General features: G+C 33.0%; 1 protein-coding gene across 1 annotated transcript in view; it reads left to right on the top strand.

Moving 5' to 3' along the window:
* Positions 1–26,493, top strand: part of LOC145660525 (calpain-B-like) — a 71,867-nt gene that overhangs the window by 15,708 nt on the left and 29,666 nt on the right. Inside the window, exons 2-8 of the mRNA XM_081725705.1 lie at positions 7,316–7,451; positions 9,157–9,333; positions 12,434–12,503; positions 12,850–12,967; positions 17,418–17,552; positions 18,091–18,262; positions 22,377–22,558. Of these exons, the coding sequence (XP_081581831.1) occupies positions 7,316–7,451; positions 9,157–9,333; positions 12,434–12,503; positions 12,850–12,967; positions 17,418–17,552; positions 18,091–18,262; positions 22,377–22,558 (990 nt within the window). The remainder of the gene's footprint in view (positions 1–7,315; positions 7,452–9,156; positions 9,334–12,433; positions 12,504–12,849; positions 12,968–17,417; positions 17,553–18,090; positions 18,263–22,376; positions 22,559–26,493) is intronic.

Here is a 26,493-nt window from a genome sequence, read left to right as displayed (position 1 = left end):
TTCCAAACAAAACTGTTCGAACAAAAATTTTTAAACAGAAAAAAATTTGGAAACGAAAAATTTCAAACAAAATTTCAAACGAAAAATTTTAAACAAAAAAAAATTGAAACAAAAATTTACAAACAAAAAATTTTCAAACAAAATTTTGAAACAAAAGTTTCAAACGAAAAATTTCAAACAAAATTTTGAAAAAAATTTCAAACAAAAATTTCGAAACAAAAACTTTTAAACTAAAAATATCAAACGAAAAAATGTCAAACGAAAGTTTCAAACAAAAAAAAAATTCAAAAACTTTTTAAATGTTAAAACAAAACTATGCAGCAAAGATTTGAAACTCATCAACCAATCAGATTGCACGAAAGATAGTGATCAGCCAATCAGATTGCACGAAAGATAGTGATCAACCAATCAAATTGCATCAACAATAACTTTGCCAGTGTTGTAGCATGTATTCCCTTAAGACTATGAGTCATAAGTTTCAATAAGGTTAGCTATGTATCCCTGTACACTACCTCATCAAGGACAATCACGTGGTACAACGTCTTGCTTACGTTTATATTTGGCGGGAATAATCAAAACCAATGACGCATTCTCAAATTATCCTACAAAGTTTCAATGTACCAATGTCCTGGACTCCTAATCCCATCATAGGTCAATATCTGATCACGTGATCATACTCATATTTGACAATGATTTACCCAATGAATGAGATACTATCCAATTACCAATTATTGATATGACAATAAGAAATGTACCCCTCCCAAAATTTAAGATTGGTACACAAATACACCTGTGTCTTATGAAAAAGTAATAAATCCTGTAGTTATTCAATAATAAAGCCGGTCAATAACCTTTAAATTTTGAATATTTGGCCATAAGAGGAACACCAATGGGTCCTAGAAAACGTTTACCGAATTTTGTTATCTGATAATTCCCAAATTTAAAAGGGCACATAAACATATAAAGGTAATAAACCATATAACGTGCTAAATACTTATCAAAGGGGTCAATAACCTCCGAAATTTGATTTTTGGTAGTTCTTTACCCATGAAAGGGAACGATGTGGACCATCCAAATTTATAGTGGTACATATTTGAAGACCTGTACGAAGATACCAAAAGCTTATATTAAACAATTTCTAAAACTGAGTGGATGAGCCAAGATACCCCTCCTAAATTTTAAAGGGTGCATCAATGTACCCATGTCTTATGATAGGAAATGAACCTATATACATGACCATATAACCATATACGGTAATAAGATCACATCAAACAGAATAAATTGGGCCAAAAACCAAACACGTGATACAACATATTGATTATGTTTATATTTTGGCAATTTTTTTACTCATGAAAGGGAACAAGGTGGACCACCCAAATTTATCATGATACATATTGAGGTCATGTACTATGATAGCGAATGCTTAAATTGGAAAATTTCCAAAATTTAAGGGGGTTGGCATTGGTACCCTTCCCGGGGTGCATCAATGTACCTATGTCTTATGATAAGAAATAGACCCCTATACATGACATTATAACCATATAAGGTAATAGGACCTCATCCAAGGGAATAAATTAGGTCAAAAACGAAACACGTGGTTGTACTAAAATTTGGCAATTTCGTACCCGTGAAAGGGAACGAGATGAACCACCCAAATTTATAGTAATACATGTTAGGGTCCAGTACTATAATACCAAATGTATAAAATGAGCAATTTTTAAAATTTAAGGGGTGGGCCAAGGTACCCCTCCCAGAGTGCACAAATGTACCTATGTCTTATGATAGGGAATAAACCCCTATACATAACCATATAATCATATAAGGTAATAAGACTACATCAAACGGGATAAATTGGGCCAAAATACCAAACACGTGGTACAACGTATTGCTTACGTTTATATTTTGGCAATTTTGTACCCCTAAAAGGGAACGAGGTGGACCACCCAAATTTATCATAATACATGTTAGGGTCCAGTACTATAATACCAAATGTTTAAATTGGGCAATTTCCAAAATTTAAGGGGTGGGCCAAGGTACCCCTCCCGGGGTGCACAAATGTACCTATGTCTTATGAAAGGAAATAAACCCCTATACATAACCATATAACCATATAAGGTAATAGGACCTCATCCAAGGAGATAAATTAGGTCAAAAAACCAAACACGTGGTATAACGTATTGCTTACGTTTATATTTTGGCAATTTTGTACCCCTAAAAGGGAACGAGGTGGACCACCCAAATTTATCATAATACATGCTAGGGTCCAGTACTATAATACCAAATGTTGAAATTGGGCAATTTTCAAAATTTAAGGGTGGGCTAAGGTACCCCTCCCGGGGTGCACCAAATATCCATATCTTATGAAAGGGAATGGAACCCTGTATACGCCCATATAACCATATAAGGTAATAGGACCTCATCCAAGGGGATAACTTAGGTCTAAACCAAACACGTGGTATAACGTATTGCTTACGTTTATATTTTGGCAATTGTGTACCCCTAGAAGGGAACAAGGTGGACCACCCAAATTTATCATGATACATATTAGGGTCCTGTACTATAATACCCAATGCTTAAATTGGGCAATTTCCAAAATTTAAGGGGTGGGCCAAGGTACCCCTCCCAAAATTTTCAAGGGGTTCATTAATATACCCATATGTTATGAAAGCTAATGGACCACTGTATACGCCCATATAACCATATAGGGTAATAACACCTCATCAAAGGGGATAAATTAGGTCAAAAACCTCCGAAATTTGAATTTTTGGCAATTTTTTTACCCATGAAAGGGAACGACATAGACCCCCAATACTGATAGAGGTACATACTATGGTCCTAGGCTACCACACCCAAGTTTTAGATTTGGCAATTTCCAAAATTTAAGGGGGATGGTCCTACGTACCCCTCCCAAATTTTTCAAGGGGTGCATTAATATACCTATGTCTTATGAAAGGGAATGGACCCCTGTATACGCCCATATAACTATATAAGGTAATAGGACCTCATCCAAGGAGATAAATTAGGCCGAAAACCAAACACGTGGTATAACGTATTGCTTACGTTTATATTTTTGGCAATTTTGTACCCCTAAAAGGGGACGAGGTGGACCACCCAAATTTATCATGATACATATTAGGGTCCTGTACTATAATACCCAATGTTTAAATTGGGCAATTTCCAAAATTTAAGGGGTGGGCCACGGTACCCCTCCCAAATTTTTCAAGGGGTGCATTAATATACCCATATGTTATGAAAGCTAATGGACCACTGTATACGCCCATATAACCATATAGGGTAAAAACACCTCATCAAAGGGGATAAATTAGGTCAAAAACCTCCGAAAATTCAATTTTTGGCAATTTTTTACATATGAAAGGGAACGACATAGACCCCCAATACTGATAGAGGTACATACTATGGTCCTAGGCTACCATACCCAATTTTTAGATTTGGCAATTTCCAAAATTTAAGGGGGGTGGTCCTAGGTACCCCTGCCAAAATTTAGGGGGTGGGCCAAGGTACCCCTGCCAAAATTTAAAGGGGGTGGTCCTAAGTACCCCTAGGTCATTGACCCCGGGCTAAGGTCATTGACCTTTGACCTATGACGTCACAAAGGTCGGGGTCAAAGTCCAAAGTGTCCTATAGTAACGCCATTACTACTTCTGACCTATTTCCTCCAACCTTCTCTTCAGTTCCACAGAGTTCTTCACACTACTACTTTCTTATTGCCCCTTATTACTTCTATCACTTTCTTTATCTCTTCCTCCAGTGGTTCAAATATATTGCCTCTGCAATCCAACACTGGTCATAGGTTAATATTTTCTTTATGGATTTTACGGAAACCCTTCATAACCGGTATCCTACCTTCTTCATTTAGGCCTTTCTTATACCCTTCTTTTTTGAACGACACCACCACTTTTTCTTTAATTTCTTCACTCATATTCTTGTCATCTATTACCTCATACGTTTCATCACATAACTAACTAAATCTGTCCTTGTATCATTGTTTCTCCATAACAATTTCATCACCTTTATCTGCTTATTGCACACATGTGTCTTTCCTCTTCCTTATGTTCTCTAATACTCTGTACTCATTCTTAAAAGATTCTCTCCTTCTTTCCTTATGTTCCCCTTCACTATCACCTTGATCCTTCTCATTTTCTCCCTTACCTTCTTGTTCTGTACTTGGATTATAGCTTGTTCTACAAAGTAAATTACTTCCTCTAGGTCCAACTTTGGTTTCCTCACTTTAAACTTGTAACCTAAACTCAGTATCTTCTTCTTGTCTTCCAACACCGTCACATCACCTATTACTGCTACTTTCTTGTCTATGTCTTTTATACCTTTTTTTTTTCTACCACTCTAACCTCAATCCTTTCACCTTCAATCTCTTGTGAACTTTCATACTAAAATCCTCTTCCCACACCCTGAGTCTTTCCGTAACTGTGTCTCTAACGAACACCAATAAACTATCACTAATGTCACTTCTCAATTTGTATCTCAATTCTCAGTGCGTCTTTTCTTCATTTCAACTTATAAAACGCAAGTCTTTTATATCTGCTCGATTCACACTTCACTCCTTTCTTGTCCACTCTTAAACCTTTAAGAGTAACCTTTTCCATAAAACACTTCCTCAGGAACCACATATGCTGTCTCTTAGACATCTTCGTCCTCCTCCTCCATTTGTTTATGCTCCTTTTCATCATCGGAGGTACACCAACTGTAATATTTTCCATTGTACAAATTTTGCTTTTAGCAGACTTAAGTGCGATTTAAACTACTTGCTGAGCTGAGCAAAGGAGTACGTTTATTGTAAAAATTATTAACGTGTAACAGATTCGCCCACTATCCGTTTGGCTTCATCAGACACTATGAATACACAGGTAGTAACAGATTATATATCTGTGGTTTGGATCTAAAAGGGCCAATGTCACTTTTTAGCGAAAGAAAGGCCAATCTGTACTTTGGCCTTTTTTAACCACAGAAATACTTCATACTCAACAAGGGCCTATAACATTATTAGGAAAATTATTCTAAAACTATTCCATGGTGACATTTGTCCTTCTTACACAAGAAAATACCCATTGCCAAATACAGTTCGCGCGGAAAGTATTGACGCGACACAAGTGAAAGCTACAACCATAAATAAAAAGACACCGAACATACTACAAAATAAAAGTTAGAATATTTACCGAATAGTCACTATTTTGTTGAACCTCTTTTCCTCTTCTTGCATACTTTCAGTCGTTGTGGAACACTCAAGGCGAGATTTTGGAGGGTAACGAGTGGCAAATTGTCTCAAACCTGCCTGAAGGCAGCTTTCAGCAGAGGCAATGTAGAGATGTCCCTATCCTGTAAACGTCTCTTCATGATAGACCATAGGTTTTCTATGGAGTTTAAGTCTGGACTTTGAGTTTAAGTCTGCAAATGGGACAGAAGCATCTTTAAGCCAAGATACCACACTTTTGGCTGAATGACCAGGAGCTCCATCTTGCATTAAAAAAAAAAGACGCTCCACTTTTTGCAAATGACGATTCCAATACATCGTTTGATAGCTCGAAATAGACAAACTGATTCATGGTCTGGTTTCTAGAGAGAATAACTAATTTCCCTACACCACCAAAACTAAAGGAACCCCAGACCATGATGCTGACAGGGTGTTTTACAGATGGACAGGTGTACTGAGGAAGGGTGGGATCAGCATCAGGAGAACGGTACATACGCTGGCAACCATTGCACTGACAAAGAACGTGGCTTCATCACTCCACAACACTTTTTTCCAGTCATTAACAGACCAAGTACTGTACCATATATATATATATATATATATATTTTTTTTACAAAAAGCCATTTTTTTATTTTTATTTTTTTTAACGACGATTCTCTGTAAGAAGGGGTTTCCGGCGAGCTCTGTAGCTTTTTAGCCCTAAGTCGTCATGAATATGAATTTTCTCCTTCACTGTCCGAAGGGACACATTACCAAGCAATGCAGGATTGTTTTCTTTTAATTCCCTAGCTGATAAAGAAGGTTGGTTCTGGAGCTGTCTTTTCATAATCTTTAGCGTCCTTTGAGACACTTTCCTAGCCCTACCAGACTTTGGTCTTGAACGGGGCATTTTGACTTCTCCTTCGTCCTTAAAGCGTTTCACCAAACGTTGTACTGTTCTCAGCTTCAGACCCGTTTGCCTAGATATATCTTTGGATTTTTTTTACCAGCTTTACACAGGGTAATCACCGCCTTAGTTTCACCAGGCTTCAGCACTTAGTAAGGCATTTTGTCAAAAAAAAAATTAGATAACAAAAAACAAAGAGTAGCAACAAAATTACACGAAATACCAGGAGTACGTGCACACACCAAGTAATCCTGTCGACCAACTAAAGCAAGTTGAAACTTGTTACTCCACAGTAAGCAACATAACAAGTGAGTGTTTCTTACCAGCGAGTGACAACAGTTTACACGGCGTCATTAAGGAAATACAAAGGTGGTGTGTAAAAGCGCGAAAAATATTGACGCTAAGCTTTAGGCGTCAATACTTTCCGCGTGAACTGTAGTGACACTAATCCTTTTAGACCCAAGCCACAGGTATATATTAGATGTTTTGCCATCCGCATGTAGATAGGTAGCTTCTCAATAAATAGATAGTAATATACTCGATTATTCGATTCCTCCATAATTCAATAAATAATTACAAACACCGAAAGAGGTTTAAATTAATTTTTATTTATTTATTTATTTAATTTCAGAAATGAAAAATAGTAGACTTTAGAACATCTTGCCTGGTCTTACGCACAACTCGAGACCAGCATGATACTCCGATATAATGATTAGGCAACAGTCGAATCAGAATCATGGAAGATTTTTCGCAATTATGCTAGACTTTAAACGATTCTTGCAGTAGTAAATAATTGAAGTTCTTTTTATTTCTATTATATCTAATAATGTTCCTGGAAATCTGCAAGAATATCTTGAAGAAAAGGTGAAATATATGCTACATTTAAATATCAATGCATTATGATAGTTGTTCTAAGTATTTCTCTACCAGGATTTTTTCTTTTCTTTTAAGTAATCTAAACTCTCCCGGAAAATATTGTAGAAACGTTTGATTTAATGTTATTTATAAGAAGATAGAACATCATATAAAACAGAATTAGGTTATGAATGAATTAGTTACTAAGCTTACTATCTGCATTTGTTGAACTTGTATTGAGGTCTTAAATAAATGTGTTATTAATCTTGCTGTCTGAATTTGCTGGACTCGCATTCCTGTAATACTCTTGAGGTAGGCTAATGTTGCAATTAAATTTGCATTTTCAGTGATCCAAAGTTAATTGACGCAGACGAAGATACCTTCTCCTGGACTAGAGGAAAATACAGGCTTAACAACCGTCTTTTGTCTGGAGGGTGCACTGGTTCTGGAGATGTATTTCATCCATGTTGGGCCACTTTCAAGGTAAGAAAGTAAATTTTTATTAATAAGAATTTTTGAAATATTGAGTTATCCACGCGTAGTACCTCAAATGTTAATAATTAGACTCATGCTATCACAGAAGATTTAACGATTCGTTGGTTGAGTTGGGGTTTTGCGTTCATTTCAGCAGCAAGGCTATATAAGACGTGTTCGTACAGCTGAATAAGGGATCCGAACCACATGAGCTACCATCGGGAATCGAACCTGGACAGAAGATTTCTACAATACGTAAGCAGAGGCTGGATAAGTGCAAAATATAAGTTGCGAGTTGTGCCTAGTTTTAAGACATGTTTAATTGGATTTTAAGATCAGAGAAGATATATGTTTCCCAGAAAGATTGCGATTTAGTCAAATGCCGATTAATTTTGTTGGTTTTTATATAAATTATTATTTCACTATTTAACATTAACTTAATATGTACTCAATGGTTGCATTAAATATGATGGAAAGTTAAGGCTGTAAACTTTCCTGTGTTTTAACATACGAAGAGTGAAAAGGGATTGACTGGACGGGAACTCGAACCCAGGATCTCCAGCATACTGTGCCGATGCATTAAGCACTATGTTACTCAGTCCGCTAACCCTCCCACTCCTGTAGTCGGTGCTCTCCACTCAGATTACATATTTTCCTGTGTTTAGTTTTAGTTTATGAGCAAACTAATTTTCTAAATCACGAGTAGTATCAGCAATTTTTTCTAAGATAAGATTATAACTTTCTTATATTATAGTTAAGGTTATGTTATCAACACACATATTTGTATTTGTTGAGAATGTTATGTCATATCATTTGACAAATCATACACAAATAGAAGAAATAATATGGATTCTAATATCGATCCCTGGGCACTAACGGAGGCAATGTTTTTAAATATAGATATGTATGTGTTTCTGAGTGAATTGTGTAGGATTTAAATAAATAATTCAACAGCTTGGATATGTTTTTGCAAATAGAATTTAATTCATGTGATGATAATCCCTTTTAAGCCATAACTGTTGAGTTTATGAATAAGAATACTGAGATTAACAGAGTCAAATGCTTTAGCTAAATCTAGAAAGACCGTAATACATTTTTTACCTTTATCACTTTGTGAGTTCTTTTTGGCATAGTTATGAATTGTAATTTTATTTGATTAGTGTTTTCGAAAACTTAAATTGCGTACATGAAACTACACTATGGTTAGATAAGAATGATATTATTTGATTGAAAATGTCTTTTCCCATGGCTCTTGAAAATGAAGTCAACGAAGAAATAGACCCATAGTTTTTAATTTTTATTTTGGTCCCCTCTTCACACATGTAGGGAGTAACTTTTAAATAATTTGATTATAAAAAAAATCTCAATTATAGATTTTTATACAATACAGGTGGGGGAACGGCCTTTCAGTGGTAGAGCACTTACCTCCGTGGGGTCCCTCGTTCGATTCCTGGCCAAGTAAGTTTGTGGTGGATATTATGTCCATGGGTTTTCTCGGGTACTCCCGTTTCCTCATACGGTTTCGTTTCACCGATTATTCCATTGTTATTCACTTGCGTTAATCATCTGTCTTCCTTAGTCTCAGCCTAAGGGGCATAATACTGAAAGGTTAAACTGAAAACATCAATTAATTTCATTTTCTACAATATAGGTGTAAACGGTAAATACTATTATTTGTCAGCTTTAAAATTCTTGAACTACTTATTTCTGTCAGCTTGGAGAAAATGGATCAGGTGTTCATTCACGAGGCGAAGTACAAGATTTTTACAAAATACGGGAGAAGTGTTTATCTGCAGGAACGTTATTTGAGGATCCATGCTTCCCAGCAACAGACAAATCTCTCTTCTACAGTCAGAAGCCAAGCAGAAATTTTGAATGGAAAAGACCACATGTAAGCTATAGACTAACTACTTTTATTATATTATATTTGTATTTAACATTATTATTATGCTTAGACGCATATAGTTATTATGATAAGCCTAACACAGTAGCACTATCATCCTTAGAATCTCTGATGTGTTATTTTATTCTAATGCCAATATTCTGCCTCGTCATGCCTGTGAAAGTATAATCACACTCGAATTTAACCTTGTAACTTTAGCGTGTGAGTTAATAATTATTCATTTTGACTGATTTCTTTAACTTTTACGATATGCAAGGAAATAAAGAAGAAGAGAAAACAAACAATTTTGAATTCTTATTCGTAGTCAAACTCCTAATTTTAATTTTAATATTTTTTAAGCAGCTAATACAATTATTTAAATATGCCAATATCATATCCAGTATTCTGACCTAAATGGCAAATAAATTCAATTTATTTATTTATATGATCAGCCGTAGAACAATTTTGAATTCTTATTCGTAGTCAAACTCCTAATTTTAATTTTAATATTTTTTAAGCAGCTAATACAATTATTTAAATATGCCAATATCATATCCAGTATTCTGACCTAAATGGCAAATAAATTCAATTTATTTATTTATATGATCAGCCGTAGATATCAATCTGTAAGCTCTTTGAAACAATACTGATTCGACAAAAAAAATTGACGCATGGTCTTAAATAGACAACCTTATCGGTAAATGTGTAATCTCATCTTGTTTTCGATAATAGGTTTCGACAGTAATACCTATCTTCTTCAGTATGTTGGAATTACTTGCTGAAAAGTCTTCTCATGTCTCTAATATATATATATAATAACTAGAACTAGGCATTTTAGGTGCTGCATCTAATTTTGTTTTGCTATTATATTAAAATGCCCACATTGGCTCATCTTGCGAAGAAAATATTAAATAAACATTCTTAGCTCTTTTGATTTCATCTTTTTTCAACACTAGCATCTTTTTATAACTTTTTTCAATATTGGCATCACACTACTTTCACTTCAGTGAAGTCCCGTTACGCGAAAGCTATTGAATAGAAAGTAAAGAGAGGTTGCAACATGAATCTGACCTATCACGGCTACCACCAATCAGTATTGTTGAGCATTTTTGCACATACAAATATTTACTTAGTAACCGGATGGGTTGATTGGTTGGTTGACTCGGACTTTAGAATCCCGTTTAGCACCGAGGCTGTGTGAGAGGTTGACCTACAGCTTAACGTGGGATCCGAACCACGTAAATTTCCATTAGGAATTGAATCCAGGTCTTGCATGCAGAAGGCGCGTGCGCCAACCATATACCTACTACCTTTACTTCGTAATCAGAGATGCAGCCTCAGTGAAAAAAATAAGCAAAAAAGAGAAAAGAACATTCAAATGTTAAATGTTATCTGTTTTAACAATTTTCTGAACTTGTAACTTCAATAACATTGTCTTTGGGACTTGTTTGAGGCATCTTTTTTAATGTACCAGTGAATTTTGAGTCCTTATACGTATATGATGCAATTAGTTTTCATATTGTTTGTATGAATATTTACATTATTGAAATTTCCATATTTTTATTCCAAACTTTTGCACCTCTCAACCAAAATTTTGCACCTAAAGTTCCTAGCTCAAGTGATATAATTTTGTAATTTATTGAAGCTTTAGAATTATTGTAAAATATGGAACAAAAACTTTTGAAAGTGAGACCTCCTAATTGCTTAAAAAAGTCCTAATGTAGAATATGGCTCCTGATACTCTCACGCAAGCAGCTGCTGTCTCCACTCTTAAAAAAAATATCGATTAATTAATTGCCGTGACTGTTTACTTCAATTTGACAATAAAATTAGCTGTATACACAAGGCGGAGTATGTTATTTTCAAATGGAACTACAGACTTTTGTAAAATCACTCTCAATTTATCAACGTTGCAAGGTCCACTGTGAATTAGTAAAGTTTCAGAAATTAGTTAAATCCTATTAATGTTCTATATGTAAGCATTTTAAATTTATAACAATATATTTCCTGTACTCAGTATCAATAGTTAGTTACGTAAGAAATGGGTTAAGTTATTTAAAATGTATATATTAAATACTAGTACAATAAAGATATATATAGTTGGCAATAGGGTTGCAACCTTTTGGTAATCCTAAAGTGAGACACACTTATCGGGGGTACAGATCGCCTGTTTGTCAAACCAAAATTCGCATATAGAACAATTTATTAAGAAAAATATGTGCATATTCATGAATTTTACAATAAAAATTTCAATCAAAAATACCAAATAGAGAACTCGTACTGTCAGTTTCGCGGTTAGTTAAGTAGAGCCAGTACAAACAAAGAATAATATCATTCACGCTGATTTCACTGCTACCAACACGAAACACTTTAGCAATAGAGCGATATCGATATTTCGGTAATCATATGTACATATCGTGGCTTGAAATTTACAGATGTCGTTTGGATACTTTGTAAATTCTTTACATGATTTGGTGTTGCGCCATATAATGCATTCCTCTTAGGCATAATTCGGAACACTACAAATTTTCAAAAAATTCGGAATGTCCCGGCAACCTTAGTTGGCAATCGTCACTAGCCAACAAAAGAATGTATGACTTAACTTCTCCATTATATAGTGAGTATATTATGATTTAATGAACTTCAGTACATTTATAGACGGACATGTTTCTCCAGTGCTTATCCCAAGTGAATCAGTCAAAACCTGTTGATGTACTTGGTTTTTCATCGTATCTAGTTATATTTTTTCTGTATGACCAAGACTTCAGAAACAAAAAGCCGATTGTTAAAAAATTAAAATTGAAAAATGAAATGAAATCTTTCAGTTTTACGTCCCACGGTTATGCCGGTTAGGCTAAAGGAGACGGTGATGATGAGTAATGAATGAAAGGTGGAATGAAGAAAGTGGGAGGAAACGGGAGAACCCCGAGAAAACCCACGCACACGGTGTTTGTCCACCACAAAGTGCACTTGGCGGGGGCTGGGATCGAACCCAGGACCTCAAAGAATTAAAATTAGAAGCAAGCAAGACGATCAAGATTTATTTGATTTCTAAAGGAAACAAGAAAAGAAATTATACAAGTGAGTGTATTCTTTTCTTTTTCTTCAGGAAATTATGGATGAACCTAGGTTCTTCGTTGAAGGAGTATCACGATTCGATATTCAACAAGGAGAATTGGGTAAGTGCTTATAAACCTCATTATTTATTTCTTGTCCTTTTTAACTTTTAATTACTAATATAGTTAATTGAATCAATCGTTTGAAAAACTGACTTGTGGAAGAAATAATCATTTTTCTCCATACAAAATTAATCTACAGAGTGTAGATTTTTCTTCTTTGTATCCTATCAGACTTTACTCCTTTGAACTTCCTTACCCTAGAACTTCTAAGGATGCCCAACATTATAGAGCGAAATATCACAAAGCAATTTAATGGTTTTATAGTTGGGAACCAGATAAATTCATATTTTATATAAAGTTCTTTTCTTCATAAGTATTTCTGAATACATTTCCGTTTCTTATATAGGTGATTGCTGGATGTTAGCAGCAGCAACTAATCTTACTCTTAATACAAAACTATTCTTCCAAGTTGTTCCTACTGATCAGAGTTTTGTGAATAAATATGCAGGAATATTTCATTTCAGGTAAGTTACAAAGGAGCAATACACTGGTACTACTTCATGTATAATACAGTAGTAAAATCCTGTACTGTGTAGCAATGTATACTGTAAAACATTGAGTGATATAAAATTATTAAAAAAAAAAATAAATAAAATAAAAATAAAATATCACTGTTTCCGTTTCATACAATCCCATTTTAAAAGATCTGTGCATCTTATTTTCTTAAAATGATGCAGAACGTAATTAATTACCTAAGAGTATATCTTGTAAGTTTCTTTCTAAACTTTGTTAAACAGTTTACATATTTAAAAATCCTACAAATTTGGTATATAGAGTTTTTTTTTTTTTTAACTAGTTTTCTGAATCAGAGTTAGCATCAACCAACGAAGTATTGCACTATAACATTACTATTGTAGAAAAGAGACAGCTTATTCCTGTAAATAATAAAATCTACTAAGATAAGGTGGACTAATAATGTTTGCGTTTCAATTTTATTCCTTTACTGACTTCTCTGAATACTTGTCTGAAAATACCGATTACTACATAAATATAGTTAAAGTACTGAAAATAAAGAACACTTTGAAATATAGTGTGTGCATGAATTTTCTGAAAATTGCAATTTTATTTACATACTACCACATAGGTGGAATAATTTCACAGGTTCAATTTCTTAGGCAAAGTTTTCCTCGGCTTTTAGGAATTTACCTCATTTTGGGTGACCAGACTTTGAAGTACCCTCATGAGGAACACCGTTCTTTTATAATTTTTAATTTATTTATATTTATATTATATTTATATTATATTTATTTTTAATTATATTTTATATTGCTTATTAATTATGCTGTATTCTGTGAGTTCAGTTTTAGTCAAATTGTTTCTTCTACTCGCGATCATTTAAGTGTGTTGAAAAGAAATAAGAGATCTGTCTGTTACTCGTATTCAACCAACTATAAAATATTTTTTTTTCGACAAATTATTTTAGGACAATTATGCGTATAATTTTGTAGTGAGCAGTACTATTCATTGAACAACCATTCTTCTCACTTTTTTTTGCTCTTCCTCGTGGGAACAGAAATTTTTCTCATCAACATGCAACGTGCAAAATACTAAAGCTTTGGACAATGAACATCTAAATGGAGAGGATTGAGCTTACATTTCATCTCCAATTGTTTTACAATATTATGTGTATTGTTAATGTGACGCTCAAAGTGAGTGTATATACTATAATAGAAACTTCGGCATAATGTGTGGTGCCGAAAACATAAACGAATAACTCAGTTTTATGAGTGACAGTAACATAAAGTCTATACAAAAGCAATGCATGAACAACAAATATAACCGTCATACAATAATAAGATTGTAGAAATTATCTTATTTTGACAAGGAAAGTGGTGTTCCCCAACTATTATTATAAAAAGTATTGGTGAGGTGAGGAATTCACAAACCATGTTTTGTCTTACGGAGAATATGAAAATAAATATATTTTGAAATCTCGTCGTGAAAACGGACTGCTTTTAGCAGAGCTATTATAGCTTTTATTCTATAACGAGTAAATCAGTTGACACGAATAATTGACTAATAGTCGTCAACCTGTATTGTTCAATTGCTCTAATAACAATAAGAAATCTACATCTCTATTCTCTGTTAGAGTGAAAATATGAGATAGCAGACGTAAGAATATCATAATAATTAGAGACCGGATGTTAGGCAAAATACCTATTCTTTAATATTAAAGATATGATCTAAAATAACGTTTTAAAGTTTATATTGAGGGCTATAGTTTCAATTTAAGTCAATTTTATTTTACCTACTTTGCCTATTTCGCTAATTGCTTTTATGTCTAATATTTCCTGTTCTATGCATTTTCTTCAAAATAAGACTTTATTGGGGGAATAATTTAGTACTTCAAGAAAGAATTCTGTCTTTTCCGAGAAATATAGGTGTTGTTCGTAGTGATAAGATGTAAAACTTTGGACTGTTATGCGTACTGATAAAGTGCTGGAAAACTTTGGACTGCTATGTGTACTGATAAAAGTGTTGTAAAACTTTGGACTGCTGTGTGTACTGATAAGTGTATAAAATTTGGACTGTTATATGTAGTGATAAAGTGCTGTAGAGAATGTACATACATGGAATACATATCAAGCTTCGTTTTTATATATACAGTAAAATAAGATATTAACAAATAGGTATGTTTCTGTATTATTTGAACATTATCTATGACTTGAATTTATTTTTTAATTATATTGAGTATTTATCTTCATTATTTCGAGTTACATTTTAGTGCCTATTTTACTGCCTATTATTTAAATTTTAAGTGTCTATTTGCTTGCCTATTTTTCAGGTTTTAATCTCTAAACATCTGAGGCTTTATGTAAAGTCGTTCTGACGCGTGATTAGTGTCATACTAAAGAGTTCGACAACCATATGCTTCCTACAGCAGTTAGGCCTTTACTATGACGATAATCACACGTCAAACCAACTCTGCATAAGGCCCCCGGTCTCTAATAATAATGTACAGTGGCAAAAGAAATTGAACAAGCTTTCTCATCGATCAATTTGCGCATTGGTGTTATATTAAAAAAATATTTTAAATTTTAGTGTTTATTTTCATTTTTGTAATGTTGTCAAATAAATATTTTCAGATTTTAGATTTTAGTTACTTTTTGAGTTTAGAAGATTTCAGTGATTCTTGTTTTAAGTTGTTTATGAATAAATTATATTCCAAACGTTAGTTGATTAACTTGTGCTTATGTTGTTTGCAATCATGCCTTTTCGGCGTTGCTTAGGCATAATTACTCCAGTGTGTAATAGAGCTTCCATCCAAGCTCGAAGGTGTTGCTGGGATAGGAAAGTTTGCATTTATCTTATATCGTTGAGTAGATTGTCGGAATTCATATTGTATGTGAATTGTGAAATCACACATGCTCGAGTGCTTAGTGTGCAGGAATGGAATGTAAGCAACCAAATAGTGATGAAATTTCTTTAATAATTTTGTACAATGTGGCGACGGGAGTTTCCATTGTTCTGTCGAAGTTCTTCTACTTAAATACGGATGATGATACCAGGCTTCACCTACAGCGACTTCCGCATCAAAAATTCATCACTCGTTAACTAGCACTGACTCTTTAAAATAACATTCCATGCATGGAATTTTACGCTTCTATGTAAGAGTTCTTAAAACCAACTGAACGCAGACCACATGAAATCCCAATTGATTTGCTATTGAACGCTCAATGTCAACATTCATTTTGTATTCAACGATGTTTAAAAAAAAAAAAAAAAAAAAAATAGTTAGCAATAATGGAATGTTAGGAAGTTTTGACACTTTACAACAAAGTTTGGGAAGCTAGACTTCCAAAAACGTACATAAATTTTGCCGTGGTTAAAAGTTACATTAGAATAATTATAAAGCACTAAAAAATTTACAAAATTTAAGTAGAAACAGATTTGGAGTATTTATTTTGCTAATAAATCAAAATTAAAGTTCTTATAGAATTCTAGAACCATAGAAAGGAATAATGTAGTCATTATAGAATAAAGTTGGGAATTTAGAGAAATGAAACAGGGAAAGGCCACCCTGAGTGATTAAACAGGAGTCTACAAACTTCTATGAACATTCTTACCTTGTATCCCGAAATAGTACAGCTATAGTCATAAGTTTTGGTGTGCGCTAACACCTTTCTCGATGACTTCATAGTACTGCCAAATTGGAGCCATATGTGAAATTTCTTGCTTTCCTATGGAATCTTTCTGAAAGAAAAATTAAATAACCTCACTTTTCAAAAACAGCAACGAACTCGGCTTCATGGGAAAATACGATGCACAATTTATATGCTAATCACTGTTTTAATTTGCATTCCTTCCTATGAATAATAATGGAAATGAATTTGTTGATAACTGTTATTCACGTTTGAGCTGGTTGTAGGCAATAAACACAAAGATCTATGAACCGTACAACGTTAACATAAAACTTATTTTTCAGTTGTCACCAATGTGCTCGTGAAGAAACGTAAACTGGTTTCCGCAAAGGTGCTTATGTAGCTGATAAATATACTTGAATTTGCGAAGAATGTAATAAAGAAAAAATCACTAAATCTGCTAGACTTGTGTATACCTGAAATTGAAAATAATATAATCTTATCTGTGATCTAAATTTCCTTTGTTCAGATTTAAAATAGTGTCTTCAGATCTAATGAAAATCGCGTTTCTGTCGGCAATGGAAAAACACAGATGTAAAATTAACAAAAAATTGGCTATTTTGAATATCCCCCATGCACCCATGTAATTACAGATGTAAAATGTTGATTCTTTCAATTTGATGTTGAGAATCTTTTAAATATTTAGACAAGTCTCATGTAGGTGACTTTTTCCCTTGGGTCTTACACATGTTCATTTATTCTCGCACTGATGCTTCTCTCTCTCCTTTCTTGGCGGCATTATAAATAACTTTATCGTATTTTCTATTGTTAGGTTTTGGCGGTTTGGAAGATGGGTAGAAGTTGTAATAGACGACCGGTTGCCAACAGTATCAGGTCAACTTGTATATCTCCATTCATCGCATCAAAATGAATTTTGGGGCGCTCTTCTTGAAAAAGCTTACGCCAAGTAGGTAAAATACTTCTTAAATGTATGTGCTACAATAGTTCATCAATATATAAGTAGCTGATATTTTCACGAAACAGCATACATAATAAAGCCACAAGTTACTTCAAAAACTATTCCTTTGTTCCTGGAATGCACTGAAATTTTAGGTGAATTGCAGAAAAGTTTAAAATTATACAATGCATAAACGTATAGCGTATGATTTTCCAGTTACTAAATACCCTTATTTAGGCACTTCTAAATTTAAATATTAAATTAAAGCTACAACCTTAGACAAACAGCTTATTCATTTATTTAATGTCTTTATGTAAGCATTATATTACTATTTCTCAGATACAGTATTCTATTCTGAAATTTGTAGTAAATAAATAAATCTGTCACAAGTACAATTTTCAGATGGGAGCACTGATCAAAATATTCCTTGTTTCCAGGATTCCATGTTTTTCTTCATCATGTCTCGTTACACGCAGAATATGTTGAACCAAGTGTCAACTTCTAGTGATGTATGGATAGTTATATTGTTAAACTACTTTATTTACAGATTGCATGGCTCTTATGAATCCTTAAATGGTGGTACTACATCAGAAGCTATGGTGGATTTCACAGGTGGCTTATCTGAGACATTTGAGTTGAAAGATGCTCCTCCAAATCTGTTTCAAATAATGTTAAAAGCATTTGAGCGTTCTTCTTTAATATGCTGTAGTTCAACTTCGGTTAGTATCTAACTTTAATAGTTTTTGTAGTTCTCACAATTTTTATACTTCTAAATTGTTACATGTAAAACTTAACTTTAAAGAAAATTCTTACACGCAAAAGCGATTATTAAAGATGTATTTAATATTGTCATATACTATTCAAGTCCTTAAACGATAAATAGATGTAGATTACTGTTAACATTGTTAATATAGCCACTTGAAGAGCTGTTTTATAAATAAAAAAGTATTAGCCTTCCTTCTCTCTACTACGTTACAGTTTTATGAGACAATCATCACATTTTCGCTTTCTTTACTGGTAGCATTGTTAACACGCATGTAACAAAAGGATGTTAGTAGGGACAAGTGAAGGCATTTAATTACACAGGTAACACCATGTACACTAACATGTTACAACTTATAAAAATAAACATCTTGAGACTTCCGGTGTGACTTTTTCTACAGTGTAAATACCCTAAATCGGTGGTTCTCAACCTAATTCCTACTACGACTCCCATTTTATTACATCCTCTTGCGAGCGACCTCCTTATAATTTCTGGTTTGTAATAAGCTTGTGTGGGATTTTTAATATAACTATTGTGGAGATCTCACGATATCCATCTATTTCTATAATAGTGGAATTCATTTCTTATATATAGTGGATACAGAAACTTTCCTAAGAGCGAATGGATTAAAACCAAATTTGGTCAGTTCATTCATATTACAAATATCGAATCCGATCCGTCATACTGTTTCAAAATGGAGGCCGTTTCAAAATTTAAAATTTCATAACTCCCTTAATTTTGGGTCATATGATAAAAAAAATAAAGTGATTTCGAATTTTGGTTTAAAAACTTGGATAGTTATTTAAAAAGTTATTGAGTATTTTAAATGACTTGATAATGTGTGCGTCACGAAGGTTGAATCGGACATTGTCGCACTAGTGAAATCACATCATGCTCAGACATCTCATTAGCTTTCAATTGTAATTGTATTTCAATATGCAGATTTTGTTTCATTTGTATTTCTCTGGTATTTCAATATGAATTTCTCATTAGTCATTAGTTTCATATCGTACCTCTTTCATTTTAATTGATTTTTAAATAATTCTGCACATGTTGAAAATGTTTAGTAGACCTAGTTTTTGTTGTTCTTAACAGTATGTATAAAAATGAAAATATGCCTATAAGAACAAAATTCAAAATAATATTTAAAAATATTTTTCGATATTAGATTCTAATTATATTTATCTCTTCCGCTTATCTTCGCAACCTCCAGGTTGAGAAACTCTTCCCTAAGTCTTTGTAGTTGTGAATGATATGATGGTGAAAGTGAATGATGTTATTCCAACTTCTAACCAGAGCGTTCGTGTTGGAGTTAAATTTTGATTCCTGTTTTTGACTAGAAGAAAAAGTTTCATGTGGTTGTTTTTCTATGGACGACGAAGACTATTTTTCCAATTATGTCTTATCAATGCACATCCGCATTTGACATAAACAACACCCGGGCACGTTATGAGTAGCCGCTCTCTTCCACCATAACCTTTTTCAATTTTTACAATAACAGCAGAAAATTACAACAATGACATGTCAGTTTTGATTCGGGAGAGATTTTGCCCTTAGCCCTTCTTCGGAGAGCCTTTCTATATCTACTAGCTATGAACTCACCTGTGTCTCGGATTGGAAATCGCTAACCGTAAAATAATAATAACAAAATTAGCATGTATTCTTCACCTAGTAGTCGCGAGAATATCATTGACTTTTTCATGATATAACGGACCTCTCTCGCATGAAAGCAGCAGGTTGATGGTGGGAAGGACGTCGGTGGGAGAGAAGGGAAGAACCCCGCACATTTGATATTATAATCAATCATACACCCATCGCTCATTCAAGGTCAAGCCGCCCGTACTCTGGTTACGCATAAAGTCAAGACCCATCACCCTTCCTCTTGCTGCTGATAAGAGTATATTGTTATGAATAGTATAGAGACAATTATACAATTTCCAAATAAGTGGCGCGTCTCAGTTCTTCCGTATTTGTCATATTTATTCTATTATTGCTTATTTTTTAACGGTTCTTTTCTAGCTTAAGAACATTTTCTCATTTTCTCTTTATTTTCCGTGTACGAACGTTCCACCTTCAGACTCTTGCATCATTGGGTACGTGCTCAATATGCTCGTGTATAAAAGCAAGCCTACATCAGTGTTGTGTTTTGTATGCTTAGATATTTTGAAAGTCTTGATGATGGAGCACCGTTGCATTTGGCGTTACGAATTTGTTCTTTTAGTTTAATGTTTACAATATGTATCATCATACCTATGTTAGTGTCTTGGCAAATACACAAGATTTGATAGACACCGAATACAGGCATAACATAAGGGATCACACACTTTAAACTAACATAAATATCCGTGACGCCAAATGCAGCAAAATTCTAGCAGCAAGTCTTTCAAAACATCTGAAAAATTACAAAACACATCACTGATAAAGTACAAGTCATTAGAAAGTCTTCAGCGTTGTCCCCAAGCACAAGAGAAGCACAACGTTTAAGGTATAAATATATATTTACACTGTGGTGAAACTCGCACGAGAAACCTCAAGCTATTTGTGTTTATAAGTTAATATATTAAAGTACATATTTGTTAACTGTATAATTAAGTTTCATGTTCACTGACCATTTTTTCTTACCTGTATCTTGACAATGATATCGGTGAAGGCAGTGAAAATTCGACAATAATGAATTGTTCCATAAATTTATAACACGGTAAAGAAAAGTAAGTTGAGTACTTCCCAGTTTCTTTATAAGCATTAACGTGAAAATAATAATAACAATAATAAAAAAATCACATTATCGATAGGGTATACAAAGTGACAGAAATATTGAATATATATATATATATATATATATATATATATATATATATATATATATATATATATATATATATATGAGATGGCGTCGCTTTGTTGGCATATTACGAGAACAGCATATTAAGGGTATTGTAGTCTCTCACTTGAGCAGTTTATACATGTGGTTCTGTGTGTTTAAAATACATCATACTAAGAGTATAATATACGTCAAAATGAAACTCAAGATCATTCTAGCCTTGAAAAGTATATCAAAAGTGACTTTTTAATGGTTGGTAAATCACCAGAATTGTGATTCTATGCGAAACGTTTAATCCTAGCACCATCATGTACATACCCAGGAAAAAAGAGGGAGGGATAATAGGTGTCAGTTCTTTCCCCGATATTTTTGAGTTTACACTGAATAAACTTGAATTTTTCATGATTGTAAGTAACCTAATGTGATTTCATTTTCATTTTTTTTTTCTAGTCAATAAACTATTCTGGAGTTTTTACTTAAAGATATTCCTTCCTTCGCATATACTAATAAAATAGGGTTAGGTCGCTACTTCTTGCGGGCAATAAACGGCTCATTTTTGACTAGTCCACTGTGTTAGAAATTGTACATGACTAGAAATCCAATGCTTGCGCTGGAAACAGTACATTTAAAAAAGCTGTGGCCACCACCACAGTATATATGTACACTTTGAAGATATTTGTGTTTGCAAGATGTTTATATTTACCAAATTAAAGAATCTGTAGATGGTTACTTGAAAACTGTTTTACGCCATGACAGGAACTATCATATGGGAGTTCTGTAGTGCTAAACATGAAATTTTGGACGAACTAGCCTCGTTCCTTTGTAAGAGTCTTCGAATTAACTTCATTGCATGGAATCTGTGCTGATATTAACGTTAAAACGTGTAAGGCTAATAAACGTAATGGAAATGATAAAAACTCTAGTCAGGATTAAGTGGTGCAATTATTAGTCTAAGTTGCAGAATAAAGTAAGCAAAACCGAATCAATATTCAACTGTTGTATTATGTACAAATACTGACAAAACGTTATCGTTCTTTTTCCGGCATTATGAAAAGAGAAAGGCATTAAGAAATAGCATGAAAGAAATAGTTTCATTAGAACGTAGAACACATTAAAGAAACTTTCAATGTCAATAAGAATCTGTTGCATGTATTATTTTTATTTTAATGGATTTTTACCTTAAATGAATATGTTGGACTTTAACTGTATTGCTCTTTATGAATAAAACCTTTTATTTTTTTACTCTCAGAGTGGGCCACACACGTATAATGAAATAACGAAAATGGGCCTTATAACAGATCATGCTTACAGCATTACAAAAGTCAAAATAATGTATATTGAGTCATCTGATAAATGTGAAAAAGTTCAACTTATTCGGTTACGAAATCCTTGGGGTGATAGAACAGAGTGGAAAGGTGCTTGGAGTGATAAGTATGCATGCATGTGATATTTTCGAAGAAGTGCTTTAGTATTTGTTAAGTGCTTTTACAAACAATATATTATACCTCTTTCCAAAATATTTTCTACCATTTTTAATATTATCTTATCATCATAAATTAAGGAATGTGATATTTTTGCTATAATCTTAATTAATTAATTAAATGTAATTTATATGATTACTCTTACTTTACTTGTTTTTACTACTCTATTAATCCTTTACTTTTGTTCCTCCAGAACGCTAACATGATCCAAAACTCCTTTCATATCTACCCATATCTTTGGAAATAAAATTTTACATTTAAAATGCCCAAATGCTCTCGAGGATTATTATAAATTGGAATGAATGATGAGGGCTCCTTCATAATATATATGGATAGCGTAAGTGCTTTCGGTATGAGATTCGATTCCCATGTTAAGATGTAGGTTCATGTCTCATATAGCTTTGCTAGTGAATGGGACACTAAACTCCTACATAATGAATGAAAAATGGAAGGAACAATAATGAAATAATTGGTAGCAACGGAGGGCAAGTATTCCGAAATAAGTACACAGTATTTCTTCGCCATCAAGCTGACGGTAAGGTCAAAACTTTTTGTCTGGGTCTAACAGATGAATGTTTTACCGTAACACCGTCTATATCTTTTGCGCAGTCACGTCTTAGATGTAGGCAAATATAGAAAGATACTCATGAGTTGTCTTATACAATCTCATATGATAATAAATAAATTCAGACTAAATGGACTAACTTAAGTGCAGTTCCTTATTTTTTTTAAGAGATAGTGAAGATAATTACAACTTTTCCGAAATTGAAGTCTGCAGACCACAATTGGTCCACGAGGTCTGCCCTTTGATCGTTTTAAATTGAACATTAGGAAAAAAAAAAGTGAATTGCATATTACATACTACGTATAGTTGAGAATCTCAAACAGGTTGTACAGATCATACAAATAATAGATTATATTGTAAGTCTTTTGGTAGAGCCAATATTAGTCCGGAATTTAACCCTTCACAAATTTATTGATAAAATATTAACAAAACTTCTTTGTAAGTACAAAGAGAATACATCAGAGTCTTTTCCTACCTCAAGAAAAGGTGAAGGAAGGACATATTTTTTAACGGGATTCCCTTGGCTCATAGTAGGCTCAAGGGTATCTATAGAGACTTTAGGATATGATATTATTGGTGACCTCCTTAGCTCATGGTATAATTGGTAACCTCCTCAGCCTCCAGAGGTTTAGGTTGTAGTTAGGAATTGCTTTAGCTCATGGAGCCTTTAGGGATTTGGGCAAAGTAATACTTCTTTGTCCAGAACGACTTCAGGAGTAGGTGTAGTTTAAGCGATCAGGGGTGAACTGATAATTTGATAATTTGCTCCTCGTCTGGTCCTCTTTCATAGGTGATTTCTGGGCGGCTCGTTCCTCCTCGGGTTCCGTCGTGCTGGCTTCGTGTCTTCCTGTTTACTTCATGTGTATCGTCTGCTTGTATTGGTGGCTATAAACAATAGCACGTGTTTTATAGATATAACATGTGCTTGATGAAATAATGCACACTGAAAGGTGGGGATCCTTATAATACAATTTAGTAAGACTAAAATTATACAAATATACGTAGATGTATTATTAGGATCACACTAGTGAGCCTTGTAATGTTAGTACGTTTGTCCATCTGTTACTCTACATGATAAGTGTTAAACGGAAGCGAATTTTCGAAATCTATTTTTTGCAATAGACAGCTAGAGCGATTGTTTTGATCGAATTCGTTAATGAAATCAATCCGTTGACGTCTTCACGGGTAACGGTGACTTTAACGGTGGTTACTCTTAGCCCATATATTCATTAAAAAATGAACGTTTCGAGTAAGTCTAACGTGCAACCCTCAAAACGTTTAAGAGTCACAGGTTACACAAACATCTACATGAAAATATTTAGATATTCCTAATTCTTATTATAAAAGAAAATTATTCATTTTACAAGTAGTATGTGCACCACTGGTAGAAGAAATTAAACAAAAGCAACAAACACAATATGCTACTTATTTTTCTTACATAATACAGAAATTAATTAAAAAAAAAAAAAAAAAAAAAACGCTATCCCAGCAGAATAAACACTTCAGTTTCAGTCTTATCTAAATAGGTGGCATGATTTGCATTCAGCATCGATTTTTGAGTTTACAAAATATTTATTTTTTCTCAATCTTCTCGAAAACTACGCATAAGCTTTTACATTGATGCATATTATTTAATCTATTGAGAGAGATCTATCGATTGGTATATATACATACAATTTTTTCCCTGTTAATTTTGTAGAATTTTAGAATGAAAGTATACTTGAATAATGGCACACCTATGCTCAAAACACAGACACAAAATGATAAATTTGTTATCGAAGGGAACAAGAGTACAATAGTCTGTAGATCATTCTGACTTTAACAAAAAAAAAAAAAAAAAAAAAAAAAAAAAGTGGTCCCCACATGAAAAAAAGTTTGAGAAATACTGGTTTAATTCAATTGAAGATCTAAATAGGTCCATTTAGCTTTTTCCTTTTTCTTTTGTTTTGATTGCTTCATTAGAATTAAACGCCCCATTTCTCCATTTCAGCATAGAGAAACTACTGGAATCTGAATCACTAGTCTAGTATTCATCTGAAGCAAATACTCCCGCGGAAAATGAATCTCATGACATACAGAAAGCAAAGGAGCGCTTTCTTCATGAAGAGGCGCTATACATTTTTTATTACGTAAATAATAATAATAATAATAATAATAATAATAATAATAATAATAATAATAATAATAATAATAATAATAATAATAATTAGTTGTTGGGATAATTCGTATAAATTTTAATAGTAAAGTATTTGTTTCTGGTGAATGACTAAAAAGTATTAAATCTAAAATTTTTAATTTGCGCTTTATCATTTTTGAATCAAAAGATCCTATATATTTCAAAGAATTTCTTGTAGGCCTTATATCTGTAGAAATACATATAGTGTAGCTAAACCCAAACTATCACTGAACTCAGTATGATGTGTTTATTCCGTAGAAAATACGAAAACTCGATTTAGAGTCCATTCAAAATGTTTGTAGCCTCTCATCCAAAAACTAATTATTGGCCAAGATCGCAATCTTTTGATCTATTTTAAAATTTTCCTAAAATTCTTGTTTTCTTTATTATTCTTTATTATTTTTGATTTGCAAAATTTTCTGTACATATCTATATTAGTTTATTTTACTAATTGCAGTTTAATATTTAAATCAAATCAATTTGTTATATATCACTAGAAGAAAACTAGTCTGAAACATAAATCAACAGTAGATCGAATCACTTTGTGCATGAAGGCTTTTGTTTTTCAATTCCATTTAACAATGTGTTAGAGATTTTACTATCGTTCTACAATTCCATTAACCTTTGTATATTTAACTCTTTTAGTCCCTAAGAAATATCCTAACTAGATTTTAAGGAAATATACGAGCAATTTGTCCTTTGTAATTGAGACGAACTTGTGAGTAAAACTGTTTAATTTTCGATATCAAATAATAATTTTTGTTATGTTATCAATTTTGCACAAATAATATATTTTAAAGTATTTTATTCATTCACTTTTCTTCCGTATTACTTCAGAGGCTTGTAATCTTCAGTCTATTGTGTTATGAATTAACAATCGCAATTCTAAGATTTGTTCTAATACTTGTAAATTTAATTCTAATGCTTCATTTGTTTGGTGTTCATTTGACGATATGTAAAAATAATGTTAACGGGAAAATGAATTGAAACATATCTGAAGAAAATGATAGATGATTTAAGGAAGCATAATTTAGCAATACAAAAGTGTAAATAATCTAACATAACTACAGAATTAAACTCAGAATAATCCCAAAATGTAAATATAAAATTTGTTTAGTTATAAATACAGCTTTTAAATGTAAAG

The sequence above is a fragment of the Thermobia domestica genome, chromosome 9 (assembly GCF_964235325.1).
Source record: "Thermobia domestica chromosome 9, izTheDome1.hap1.1, whole genome shotgun sequence".
NCBI classification, from domain to species: Eukaryota; Metazoa; Arthropoda; class Insecta; order Zygentoma; family Lepismatidae; genus Thermobia; species Thermobia domestica.
The sequence above is the reverse complement of the archived record's forward strand: the minus strand, read 5'-3'. Positions and strand labels throughout refer to the sequence as shown.